Source organism: Aulonocara stuartgranti (assembly GCF_965226115.1).
Source record: "Aulonocara stuartgranti genome assembly, chromosome: 2".
In the NCBI taxonomy this organism is placed as follows: domain Eukaryota; kingdom Metazoa; phylum Chordata; class Actinopteri; order Cichliformes; family Cichlidae; genus Aulonocara; species Aulonocara stuartgranti.
The window spans coordinates 6,173,261-6,187,484 of NC_138940.1; the positions used below are offsets into that span (position 1 = coordinate 6,173,261).

The 14,224-nt window shown below is 39.6% G+C and overlaps 1 protein-coding gene across 5 annotated transcripts in view; it reads left to right on the forward strand.

Moving 5' to 3' along the window:
* The first annotated feature begins 289 nt into the window (after positions 1–289).
* rapgef2b (Rap guanine nucleotide exchange factor 2b) overlaps positions 290–14,224 on the forward strand; it is a 113,086-nt gene continuing 99,151 nt past the window's right edge. For all 5 annotated transcript variants that reach the window (XM_082505885.1, XM_082505882.1, XM_082505886.1 and 2 more), the window contains exon 1: positions 290–991. In XM_082505885.1, coding sequence (XP_082362011.1) covers positions 923–991 — 69 coding nt within the window. In that variant the 5' untranslated portion in view covers positions 290–922. The remainder of the gene's footprint in view (positions 992–14,224) is intronic.

Below are 14,224 nucleotides of genomic sequence, written 5' to 3' on the forward strand. Positions count from 1 at the left end.
AAACCTGCACGTTTAAAGAAGAAACTAAAATATTTCTCTATAACAGCTTACTATATTGATATAGGTGGACTCGACTGATTTTCTTTCTTTAAAAACGGTCATAAACAAAGGTAATTTTTGCATTGAAGCCTTGCATAAAAGTGAGGAAAATGATGCAAAACACACCCAAATGCATATTTATTTATGTATATTTTGCCTAAAATTTCCACAGCCTTCATTGTCTTTTTATTAGCGTCATTTGGGGGTATTATTTTGAAAGGTTGTAAGTAACGTCCACTGGTAACTCCGCTGGTCTTTATGCTCTCGGTATGTCAGTCACCATGGTGGCATACAACAGAGCAGAGCGGCGGCGGCTCTATCTTGACTTTTAGCTCCATCAAAATGCAAACATAGTAGATTTTCTCAGTGAGAGGACGGGAGTCTTCCTCTGATAATGGGCGTGAGCTGGTTGCTGACGGGTTAGCCGCTTGCTATTTCCTCACTTTTTTGTTTGCTGGATCCTTACATGGAATTTCTCCCCCGTCGCTAGCAGAGCAGAATGCTGAAGAGACAAGGAATGGCTTTAATGAACGCTGGCTTGAATAAAGGGACAACACTTTCTACGCTAAGAAAATAACTCTTAAGAGGGGGAGTTTGACCGGCGCTTTTAAAGGAAGTTTCCTCCCCGGTGGGGACCGGTGTTGGCAGCCGGATTCGGCACGGGCAGCAGAAAGACAGACACTCTGAGGAGACTGCTCGGCTGTCTGGCTCCAGTCGTGGCCTGGCTCAGGGCACTCCCAGCTTACCCGCTAGCATCTGAGCACAGGCGACGAGAATAAAGCAAGACAATAGGGGGACTTGTTTTGTATATATCCTGCCCCTGGATAGAGGTAATTTTAAGGATAAGGAATTCCACATCCTCTAGACGGCTTCTTCCAAAACAATGGCGTCTTACGTGGATAACAGCTTTCGGCAGGCTGTGATGAAGAATCCGGCTGAACGGACGCAACAGGTCAGAAGAAATTATTCATTGCATGTTGTTGCTAATTGGATTTTCATGGAAATTAGTAGCCTCCGCCGTTTTTTGTCACTTTGTTGCAACATTTTAGCATTGCAACATTTTAAAGTGTAACAGTTAAACAGTGTTTCTGAGTGCAACTGTTGCCATTCAGCTCGTCTCAGCGGCTACATCCCGCTAAGCCCTCTATCAGCAGAGATAATCAAGGCTACTTAATGTAACAGGAGCTGCGGCCATTGGTGGAACTCTAACCCGCCTGTGGCGTATAGCATCGCTCTGTGTATTGTGGTTTTACATCTCTGCAAGTCGCAAACGTCGTCTCTTGCAAAACTGATTTTTTTTTGCATGCAACAAAATCCAAATAATAAGGGTGGCAGAGATATATGTAAGGGTTTTAAAAGAGAATAACACAAAGGAGACAAAGAAAAGGGCAAGGGAGCCCAGAGGAAATCCGTTTGATCAGAAATGAATAGGATGTAGAAAATCTGTGATTGGGCGGAAAGTCAGACAGCACACTGCCCTGATGCAGATGGTGCACATGAAAAGTTTAAACAATGTTACAGTAGGGAAGGAAGTATTCAGACTAAGAACATATGTAAAATGCATTATCCTCTACTGTAATATTACAAAGGTTTAGCCTTAAAATAGTAAATAAAACATGTTTGTGCTGAATCATATACACTTTTTTAAATTGATGCATTAATGCGTAAATCACACTAACATTGCAGGTGGAGATGCAGCATTAGCGCTATAATAATAATTTAAAAAACACCAACATGGTATAGTAATAGATTTATTTTTAAAACGAACGAAAGATGCATCCAAAATAACTTACAAATACTTAAGTGAGATGGAAGTACATTGAGGGCCAGTGCCGCCCCATACCTACTCTACAGGCACATCCCTGTATGAAAGTCAAGGACAAGAGGCTAATCCACAGATAGCGCGTGGACGATACTGGGCTGTAAATTTGGACATTACCCCGGTTTATGGTAGACGTTGACAGACTAATGCTTCTGATGACTATCCTATAGGTTACTTTTGATACCGCTTCACCGACTAGTAGTAGTGGTCCATTAATGTTTTGTCACACAGTTTCTGTGGTGGGAATGGACAGACATTGGTGCTTTTCTTGTCCTGCAGTTAAAATCAGGAGGAAAAAAAATCTTCCAAACAGTTCCCTGCTACTTGTGTCTAAAGCTCAGTACTGTTACGTTTTTGTCCTACCTCTGAGAAGTTTGTAGTGCAATCCATATCCTGCCTGAACATGCAAATCCTGTGGGCTGTGGTTGTGACCCTTTGAGCTGAACATGCTTGTACACACCCAGGCTGGCAAGGTATCAGATATAGGACGTTATGCTTTGCATTTTTGCAGAGATCAAATATAAATCCAGTTTGGCTGTGAAGCTGAAATCATTTCATTTGAGCCGTCTCCACGGCTCCGTAGCCAAAAGCTTTACACATAATGGACAATCGATAGTCCATCACTTGAACCAGAGAGCTACAGTTAGTGGCACAGCCTCTGCCCATGTCTGTCTGACATTAAGGAAACAATTATGGTGTCACTGGTGTCACATTAACTGCCCTAGGCTCATGGTCTTTACAGCTTTATGCAAGTTGTAATTTGTATGGGTGACAGATGCCAACATGGTGATGGAAACTGGATAAAGAATTTGGCTTGTCTCACTAGCAGCTGTGCTCATCTAAGATTGGTTTGTTACCATTTAATGATAAGCATTTATTATTGATCAGTATATTTTGAATTAACTCTGTCTGTAAAGAAATGCTTCACATTTTTGAGAAGCTTTAATTTAAAAATTTGTGTCAATCTATTTTTTCTTCTGAAAAATTTCTCAGGAAACGAAAACAAAAACATTTTTCCTATATCTGGCATCCTCTCAAGATCTATGTCTAAAGCATAACCCGCCTCAACTTGCAACCCCACCTGTAAGAATTTACATCAGCATAGCTTTATTTATGGCCATCTCAAAGGGCTGTTTATGAGGCAGTCCTAACTTGCCAAGAGTATGTGAGAAGATATTAAGCACTTGGAATTTCTTGGCTTGAAAAGTGTCAGATTAAAATACTTCAATAAAATATGACCTTCTGGAAGACTGTAAAATGATAATAAAAAAGAAATCAGTGGTATGGCTCTGGTCCTTGAGCACTTTGGAGCCACGGTATCAAATCATGCTGTGTAAGTATGCAAACATTTCATCCCAGAGGGCTTTACTGTAGGAAGTCTCTGCACTTCTGAGTGAGTGAGTGACAGGTTGGAAGGAGGAAAATGCTTCCCAGATCCCATAGGTCATTGCAATGAAGAAAAATGAACAGCAAGGCTGACTAGGGCAATTTTAACAGCGACTGTGATTGAGAATGATGGTGTCATTTGGGACATTGTAACAGGATTTGAATGCATCCATGTTGTTTTACAGTTACAGAGAAGTCCAAAGGAATAAAAGCTCCTGGAAAGCCTCTGCTTTTTCTGCAGAAACCACTATATGGAAATCTTATGACTCTGCAGCTACATTGTCATTGTTTTTCTGTACCAGCACCTTTCCCAAGTGTTCCTTTCAAATGTCTCGGGACTGTGCTGGCTCACGCAGTTTATCCTAATGGTGTTGGCAGGACCTCTCTGTCAGGATTAGCCACCAGTTAGAGGGATCTGTCTTTATCGCTCATGACTCGCCACACAGTCGGATTTGACCTATAGCATACGGCAGGTTAAATAGCTGACCACTTGACAGGTAGTGTTCTGGCCGGCACTGTTGCTCTCTGTCCTTTGCACAATTTATTTATATATATTTTTGCACTGTAAAGGGAAGGAAGAGCCCTGAATTTTTGACATTTAAGGTCAAAGAATAATCAAGAGGGAAGGAGTTGGAGGACAAGGATGCATTTTTCTCTCTGAAGCATTGCTTTTTTTCCAGCAGTGACATAAATTAAGATAATATGACATGGATATTTGATCTGTGATATCTTTTTTTTAATCTGATATCTTTTATATACAAATTCAAACCTATGCTACACAGAGAATTACTTCCCTTCAGTTAAAGCACTGTTTCTGAAACTCGCGTTGTTTTTCTGAGACTTGCTCCCAGTGGCACTGTTGTGTTGTTTCCGTTAGTTCTGTTCATATGATCCTAACTTTTCTCCCAATCCAGGCATTTTGATTTAGTTCTGTTGTTGACGGATTTCCTTTACACACTATAAAATGCGGGTTTGTCTGTGGTTTTACTGCTTTAGTTCATGACTGTCTGTTATTTTTTGATCTCTGTACAAATGACAGCGAGCCAGCTTCAGGAGAGATACTGATGTGTAAGTCTTTGAGGACAAAGGCATACATGCTTGGCTAATTAGCTCAATTTTAATATTCCATTCATTATCATTGTGTTATTTAATTTTTTTGCCCAGTATATTCTAACAAATACGCACACCATCACTCAGTTATTGTAAGACTTTCAAACATTTTCTTCTTTAGTTTTATTCCTAAATATTTTGACCTTTAAATAAGAAGTGTGAGATTTTCATTTGTTTATAAAGTTCTGTTATGTTTTTGTTTAAATTGAACAAAATCTTCAAGAGCAAACTTCATTTAAGTGGATTCAGTGTCTCTGTTTGGCCACTTAAAATGGGTTATAAATGCAGTGAAATTAGCTGGGTTGAAGATTTAGAAAGACAGCTTGCACAGACTGAAAATGAATTAATGAGTGATATCACTTCATTTAGTTTTGCTGGAACCAAAATGTGCACATACGTGTCTTTCTGTGGTGCGCAGTTGTGGCTCTGGTTTATTTTCAGCAAGTAGATGGATGCAGGACTGACATCTCTCCTCTTGTTTAGCCAGGTGGCAAAGCTAAAGGCCACAAACAACAGTCCTCTGCTGTTGTGACCCCGTTTCGCAGTCACATAGCTGGAAGGACACGCTGCCTACTTTGCATTGTTTCCACATATTCTGGATCAGCATAAGAGATCAGAGAAGACCTGCAGTGACCTTATAAGAGACACTAGGGGGAAGATGGATGAATTTGGGTGAATGTAATGGCCATTATTTAGCCTCGCAAATTGCAGTTAGTAAGGTAAAGAACCAGTCAATCCAGTCCAAACATCTTCAGTGTTTCTGATTGTAAAATAGTCCAGTCACTAGTTTAGAATGTGTTATGATCTTGAATGTGTACATTTATGATCGATTGCTTTGCAAGTACAAACAGTAGTTTAAAAAAAAAAAATTTCTTTTTGATGCAGCAAAGCTTTTACCACTTTAACCAGTTTACCTATGGCTGATTATAAAAGCATTTGCCAGACTGCAAAATGACTAATATGGACAAACCCACCCTGGCGCTCAGCATCCTGCTTAGCGCAGTCAGGAAGAGGAAAGTCGTCAGGATGCTTTTAGAGGAGGAAGAATGTCTGAGAACCCCAAAGCTTTGTTTTTATTTTTTTGAAGTGTGGTGTTGTTTTCTAGCTACCTTTCTATTTTTGTAACGATGTCAGAATTATGGAAACATCAATTTAAATCCCAATCACTGGTTGAAAAACAAGGATGAACTTCTGTAGTGTTTTTTTCCCCTTCGATTTCTTATATGCAGAAGTTTTAATGGTGCAATTCCTAGGCAGCACAAGGTTTCCTAATTCTCCAAACCTACAGTCTGTCCTGTATATTTAGGTGCTGCTTGCCTTGGCGTTTGCAGGCACTCTGCAGCAGTAACCCTGTAGAAGTAAAGTGATGTCACATGTTATTCTTGTGTTGAAAGCGGAGACTGCATACAGACTGAAGTGGTTACACACACCGCGGTCTCAGTGACGTACATTTCCCAGTTTAAATACAGGGGATGATTTCAGGAAGGACTGGGGGGGGGACCTCCCAACATATGATGCATTCAAAGAAGACCGGCACAGTTTCTTACTCACTTATTTAAATCATACGTGCACATCTTTTTTTTTTTTTTCTTTCCCCATTAGTTTTTTTTTTATGATGTTGCGATGGCACTAAAGCATAGCATTGTCTGCTGGTAGGTAGACTCATAAAAGCTATTGAATATATCATAAAAGACTTAAATCTCATGACTGTATAGGATGCTGCTGATGAAAAAGTTTGATCTTATAACCCGTTTTACTGCAAGAAGATGACATTTATAGATGTTATACAGTCCATCGGTCATATAAATGTCTGATATCGTAATTGAATACAAGGCAGGCATGTTTTACATTCCTGAGGCGGTTTTACTTACTGGAATACACCAGGATGTTTGTGTAGCCCTGCGTGCCAGTTACTCCCTAAAATCTAATAATGAAAATGGCAATCCAGAGTAGTTTGTTTAAATGCACCACAAAGGTTGAAACAAATTAAGCACACAACAGCTTTGACTATTCTATAAAGCACCATAGCTAAAGCTCTTCAGCTTTTGGGTAATAGGGGTGTAGTTCTACAATAAAGTTATGCGAACATGTAAAATACTGTTAGGGATGTATAAATGAATCCTGTAAGAAATGCTTGACATTAATTAGGGTGATGATTGTATTCCAGCTGTGATAATATGTGAAGTCATTTAAATTTTTGTGTATTCTCAGCTGGTTTTCAACTTGGCTGATTTGGCGTTAGCTTTAGGTTTTGCTTTGTTTTATTTATATTTTGTCTGGATAGTTTTTCCAGCTGAGAAGAATTTGGGAGAAATGATGTACTTTGCTCAGTAGTTGTTTGGAAGTAGATCTGCAAAAATGTGAGTTGTGGCTGCATTGCATTCTGGTTCATTGAGGCTGCAGAGACATGCACATTTGATTTTATTTTGTTTTCTTTTTCTTTCTGTGCTTAAACGGCGATGGTGAATTTGGAGACGAGTTTGTGATGTTTTTTTTGTTTTTGTTTTTTTTTAAAAAATAGATTTTGAAATATGTTTTTAGGGAAAGTGGTGCATCAATTGTTCTCATTTTCTGGTTTAGCACTAATCATATCAAATATCATTGTTGTGGAGCTTGTCAGCAGCTCGACCCAGTTTTTTTCTTTGACCCACGAAAACAAGTGTGGTGGGTAGACTTCATCTTCAGGGGAGGCACTTGAAAAAGTGTTTTATCTCACAGAAGTTGAAAGTATCCTCGATTTCCTTGAGCTAAACTGTGTTCCTTGAACAACAATGGAGTGTGAGAGAAAGTTAATGCAACACAATGGCTGAAATGTTTATCCAGACACCCCTGCTGGCTTTTGAGTTGCTTACTCTGCACTTTGTGGTTGCTAATTTCATTTTGTGCTCTTGGATGTTTTTGCATTGAGGGCTCACTCCAGGTTATCACAGTGGTTGCTTTGATCAGTTGACAGGTACATCTCTTTTTGAACTGCTTTGCAGTACTTACAGAAAAATGCATTGTCTCAAATCATTGCTATCTCACTCTTAGTGTTAATTGGAAAATTCAATGATTGTGTGTAGTCCTGGGTTTCTCAGGTTTGCGCTATACATTTGTACCTTAGTGAAAAACATTGTTTTAGTAATTTATGTGCTTCATTCCATGAGATATTTTTAAAGCAAAGCAATCCAGTCATGGAGTCGAGGCTCCAAGAATTCCATTGGCCTTTATAGCGGAAGGCAGTAGACCTCATGCCACTGAGTGACCACAGTCTTTACATAACTTAGCATGAGAACCACTTGACTGCGATATTTGCGTGACTGCTATTGAATTACACTACTTACTACAGCGCCCATTAAAACCTTCTTTTCTGGGGGAGACTTGGAGGGGAAAAAGTGACGCCTACATTACAGAGAGCATGAGCTGAGAAAAATCTAGTACTCTGAAAGTTTTGCAATTCCTCAAATCTTGGGTAACACAGTTAATCTGATCTTTGCCTTATTGTAACACCGAGTACTTCTGGATAGGGCTGGGCCATATTATACCGTTCACGGTAATACCGGTATAATGTTAGGCAACGATAGGAAAATGAAATATCGCGATAGAATGGGAGTAAAACGCGCATGCGCAGTGCCTTTGTTTTCATACGCACATGGCCGATTGTTGAGTGAAACAAATGAACCAGAATTGGTTTGTAAAAATGGTGCAACTTCTGTGATGTGGAACTGGTTTGGTGTTTGTCCGTCAGATACAAGACAAAGCACATTTTTTTGCAGAACATGCAAGCGGCTGTCGTTATTGTCGTATTTGTCGGACTAAGATGCTCTTAAATCTGGGAGTAATCTGGGTCCTAAACTCCGTAAACCTTCAGGTCAAACGAACACTGCAGCATCACTGAGAGTTTAAAAACTGTCTAAATTCTTTCATCTTTAATAAAACGATCAGCATTGCTGCTTTACCAGGTGTAACTATAAAGTTTAACTTCCAGGCATCCATGAAAACAAAATTTATTACATTTAACGGAGTTAGAAGTTAGCAGGAAGCTAGCGGAAGTTAGCTCGCTAGTTTCGCTAGTTACCCAAGCATGATATAGCATGTTCTGACTGAGAGATTTCTGAATAAATTCAAACGTACAGCTCTGCTATCACTTCCAACATAAATGAAGACGGGAAACTAAACAGCAGTGACGTTTGTAGGGTTACTGAAGTTGGGCTAGCTGCTATATAATGATGTGCTACGTGATCGCTAGCGACACAGCTATGTTAGCATGACATAAACAGTGAAGCTGGAGGACGAACACTAACACTTTTCCACTTATAAAAGTTAACGTGCCTGATAGTTAGAGACAAATGCAATCGCATGGCAGGATGCTGTAAACGGACCAAACTTCAGTCAGGAGAACAACTGAGATAATCCATAACAACTGAGATAATCCATCCACAATACGAGGTTAGTCATTAATATACTGCAACAACATGGGAATAGAGCAGCTGCCAGAGAATTCAACATTAATGAATCAATGGTACAGAAGTGGAGGAAGCAAGAAGAATGAGTTTAATAAAGTTTGATTTATCTGACTACCTTGTTTCGCTTAATGTGCCTTATAATCCCGTGCACCTTATGGTCCGAAAAATACGTACTGCACACTGCAGTTTAATGTTGCAAAGCACCTCTTTTTAACTTCAGTGGATATTATACATGGTTATGCTCAGGATATGTCAGCCCATTTCTACTGGAAATGCCTTTTGGTTAAACTTTCAGCAAGGAATTTGTATTCGCACTGTTAAATTTTTATATAGCTTTAATGTACATAAAAACCAGCTTCTTGTTTAAGTGAAAATAAAAGGAAGGTTGTCTTTTTGCACTAGTAATGTTGTGGAGTTGTATTTTGTCTTGCATCAATTATATCGTCAGTTATATCGTTATCGCAAATTTTCAAATATATATCGTGATAAATATTTTTGGCCATATCGCCCTGCTCTACTTCTGGATATAATCTAAAGCTCTATATTATGCAACAATTACTTTGTCTGTGATGGTTGTACTATCCTTGTTGTAAACAAGTGCCAGACTACTTTGAGTGAATGTGCTGCTTAGCTTCAGTCACACACAGTACAGGCTCACTTTGCTGTATAATCTACTGTATAATCCTTCCTCGTGGTGAACTGCTCAGACATGACGTGGATCAGATGGAGAGCTGATTAATTTGTGTGATTAGTGAACTCTAAATCCCACTATACTGGTTCGCCACGTAGCTAATACCTTACACTATTTGTAACAATGGCACAGGCGGTTCCGGACAGTTCTTATTGCAGCAATGGATAAAAATCAGGGAAATGTTCTTAGTGGAGCTGCATATGAACAAACCATAGTGCTGTATTTGTTTTTGAATGCTTTGATTTGGAGAGTTTTGTATCAGTTGTAGTGCAACACATTCACTCAGATTTGTTTGTCTGAATGTTTTCACCCTTACGAAAATGCATCCTTTTACTCTAACTAGTCAGGCACTATAATAGTATCGCTCAGTGTGTCTGTGTACTTTGTTTTATTAACACGTTGCCTCTAGTGATGGTTCACCTGCCTAAGCTGATGGTTTAAAATATTTATCAGTGAGACACTGCCAGCCTGCTTCACTGCACCAAAAAGCACCGTCGTAGCTGACGTAGTAATTGAGAAGGTGTCTTTGATTTTTTTTATTTTTTTTTGGTAATTAAAGCTCCTTTTTGTTTTTGATCTAGATTTGTTATTTCGCAGATTTGACATGGCTTAATTAACATATACGATTTTTAAAAGGAGTGAAATATACAGACCTCCCTACAGTAGTGACCCCTTTAAACAGGGGAACAGTCGACAGTGGTACCTTCAGTCATCAGAATCAAATGGCGCCTTTAAACCCCGCCAACCCAAGCACAAAAGTGTAAACACACACATACTGCAAATTAAATGAAAGTGTGCTGTAATGACATGTTACAGTAGTGATAACATTGTCTCATCACGCACACAATTACTGAGTTTGTGATGCCATGTGAAGTAACATCATGTAATGAGATTCCATAATAATTCTACACCACTTAGAGCACATAAATGGGGGGGAGAAGAAAAAGTGAAATCATCAGGGTTGGATGTTGGTCACATTGTTGAATGACATAGACAATGCAAAGTAATGCATAGTGATAATGGGAAGTGGCTTGGTGTGAGAGGCATACGCACAAGGCTGTGTGACTGTGTAGTGAGCCTGATGCTGTAATGTTCAGCTGTAACACTTTTTGCTGGATATAAGATAAGATAGAACTTTATTAATCCCTCGGGTGGGTTCCTCTGGGAAATTCGACTTCCAAAAAAAAAAGCACAGCAACGACCAAAGTTACAGTTACAGAACTGTTATATATATAACAGGGGCGATCGTGGCTCAAGAGTTGGGAGTTCGCCTTGTAATCGGAAGGTTGCCGGTTCGAGCCCCGGCTTGGACAGTCTCGGTCGTTGTGTCCTTGGGCAAGACACTTCACCCGTTGCCTACTGGTGGTGGTCAGAGGGCCCGGTGGCGCCAGTGTCCGGCAGCCTCGCCTCTGTCAGTGCGCCCCAGGGTGGCTGTGGCTACAATGTAGCTTGCCATCACCAGTGTGTGAATGTGTGTGTGAATGGGTGGATGACTGGATATGTAAAGCGCTTTGGGGTCCTTAGGGACTAGTAAAGCGCTATATAAATACAGGCCATTTACCATATATATATATATATATATATATATATATAAATACAGAGACAAATATAAATAAAATATACAAAGGGGATAAATAGAATAAATAGGAATAAAAAATAAAAATACAAGTGAATTGCACATTTCAAGTATTGAGTCTATGTGTCTTTGATCCTCATGTGGCCTGTCATGCCTCATGCAAACTGTGGTTTATCAACAGCTGTGCTGGTGGTAGGCAGGTGATTACTTGCCATGTGAGCTAAGAGAAGCGATTCATTACAACACTAGCGTGAGCAAAAACAGCTGTCTGGGTTAATGGATGCTGTTGTCAAAAGTGAAAACTGCTGCTGCAGCAGACCTTGAGTTCTGCCAGCAGGAAGGAGAACTGGACGACCTAAAAACGAAACATTTTCCCCATTTTTAAATCGGCGATTAGTTATACCGTTGTTCCACTTCCTGTGTGCAGTGGAGGAAACTGGTGTACGATATATGTCTTGTTGCAACCTTATCTTTGTAATTGGTCCCTGAGGGTTTGACTAACCTGTGGTTGGTCACGTTTCCAACTCTGCAGCTCTCCATCCTTCCATTAACCATCAGGGAAAATGTCTGTTTATTACCAAGGCCTCAACGTAATCTGATTCTCACTGGAATGTTTGACAGTTTCTTGCTGCTTCCTGCTTTTGGAAAGAAGGGGCATAATTATCTTTGGCTTGCTTGATCTGAACCTTCAATTACATCCTCTTTCTAATGGCTCAGAGTGAAGATTGCTTGGGTGCCAGTCTGAGATTATCAGTATGGTCTCTCCTGGTCTTCAACTAAAGAACTTGTGAGTGTGCTTTGAATTTTTAGGCTCTTTCCTTTGGGAGAAGTTTGTGTAAACACATTTACTGCTGTGATGCAACATTTCCCTTGCAGCGCTGTTGACATTGATTTCACTCTGACATTGTGGCGCCATTTTCCCCCCCCCCTCCTCACTCTTACAGCAATACCCTCTCTTTAAATGTTGTGACGTCAGTTATAGCTGAGCATTACTTATTCAGTCATCAGCGTCTCAGACTTTGACCAGGCTAATTGACACTTGACTTGGTTCACCTCAAACGGCAATCCACTGCCAGGCGTTTTCCCATATGGCCCTATAGTTCCTTCACACTTAAGCCACTCCTGTTGAGGGCAAACACTTTTCATTAATCATCCTTGCCACGATTAGTATGCAGATCTCCTTAGGTGTTGTGTTGCCTCAATGTAACAAAGGCCAAGTATCAAAAATAGGCTTGCATAACACCGCACTAGCAGTTCCTTTGAGAGGCTAATGTGTGTGCAATCTTCTTAAAGTGGTATTTGCTTATTTGTGATTGAGTAATCTGGTTCCCTCCAATGAGAAAGCAAACAAGGACTGTAAAGGGCCATACATAACTCTCTAAGAAAGGGAATATTGTTGAGAAAAGGGGCGTTAGTCTGAACTGTACGGCACAACACAATGAGCACAAGCCGGTGACAGAAACATGATTCTGTCATTGTGACTAGCATGTCATAATGACAGAATCATGATGCTCCTGCAAGTTTATTCATTGTAAAAACCTCAGGCGAGTACATTTTCACTGGTGCTTCGTTTCATCCATACTGTTAATGTGATTCTGTGTCAAGAGTGAAAACTCAAGATAATGAGAAGTGATTCAACCCTAGCATGGGGAGTAGTGGTTGGTGTTAATGTATTTTACCCACTTGGTTAAAAAATGCACATATTTGGGGTGGGAAATAATTCAGACATACATGTAGCTTATGTATTGTGGCTCGGCTACAGGGTTTTTATTGCACAGAATAACTTTTGATGTCCCTTAAAGATTTTATGAGTTGTATAAGCAAGCTAGGCTAAACTCTAGGCAAGGACTGACATATTTACTGAGTCTGCCGTTAGTGGAAATTCAGTTTTACCATCCTTCACCAGGATATACTGGCCTCTCCAGGTGGTTTTAAATGGCATTTTTTTAAATCTCAGTTTTACCACCACATGGAGACTGTTTGTCTTTTGCATTGCTAGCAGCCCCTCCTTCAGCGTCTTTAGAAGGTAGCTGCATAGTAGGTGGTGTCCTGAACCTTGTTCACATTACCGCAATTCATTCTTATCCTTCTACAGGAAAAACATTTTTCTTGTTATTTTTATGCAGTAGGCCCAGTACGTGTCATTAACACAATATATAAAGGCTTCTCTACAGGGTATTTCTGCAAGTTTTTGCGAGTGCTATGGATCTAAGCCTCACTTTACCAATGAGATGCACAATATGTCAGATGTTTATAAGACAACTACTTGGTGAAAAGCACCCTTCAGTTAACCCTAAAGCGATCATTATGTTAGGTCTCTGTGAGGAAACATTTGATAGGTGAGGTGACATGATGTGACTCTTATCAACAGGAGGTGACTGGTTAGCATGTTTAAATGGAATGTTTTTCGTTAATATTTTTTTCTTTTTAGTAGATCGTGGCCTTGTTTATTTTCATTTACCATCTGTTTAAAGGTGATTTGTGCACTTGTTTAGATTGAATAATTTTATTCAATTCAACTTTTATTTTATGGCCATTGTCAGTTGTTGTCAGTCCCATAGATAAGAGCAGCAGGCACCTTCCTGTAACAGCATGTAGTGCAAAAGGTGTGTTATCCTCCATTCTAATTGGGGAAATAGCTGCATAGGTGATCTAGAGGATCTTCAGTGACTGTGTGAATAAAGTGCATGTGAAATCCTTGGAACTTCCTAACTTGTGATTCGTGTGTGAAAGGGTTTGTGTGTGTAAACTGTAACCATGATGTAAAAGTAAACACGGAAATCCAAAAGCAAACAGCAGGTTAAAATGAAACTAAAGATGATGAGCCTCAAACACAAGTTTCATCCGGCTGAAGATTGTTTCAATAATGTTGTAATTTGTGTCTTCCAGTCACTCCCAGTCTGAAGATCGATCTTAAATTGAGCAATTATGAGATGCTTTAGAAGAGCTTTTTAAATGCCACGATACCCTATAAATACTTCTTATAGTTATTTTCCAATAGCCCTACCAGTGTCTAAGTGAAAATGAGTGTGTTTAAAGAGGCAAAAGTTTCAGTGATTCCTCATCTTATTTTAATTGATATCAGTGTGTTATTACTTGATGGTGAAAATCTTAATGGTGCTTAATTTTTTAAAAATGTGTTAATTGTACCTTTG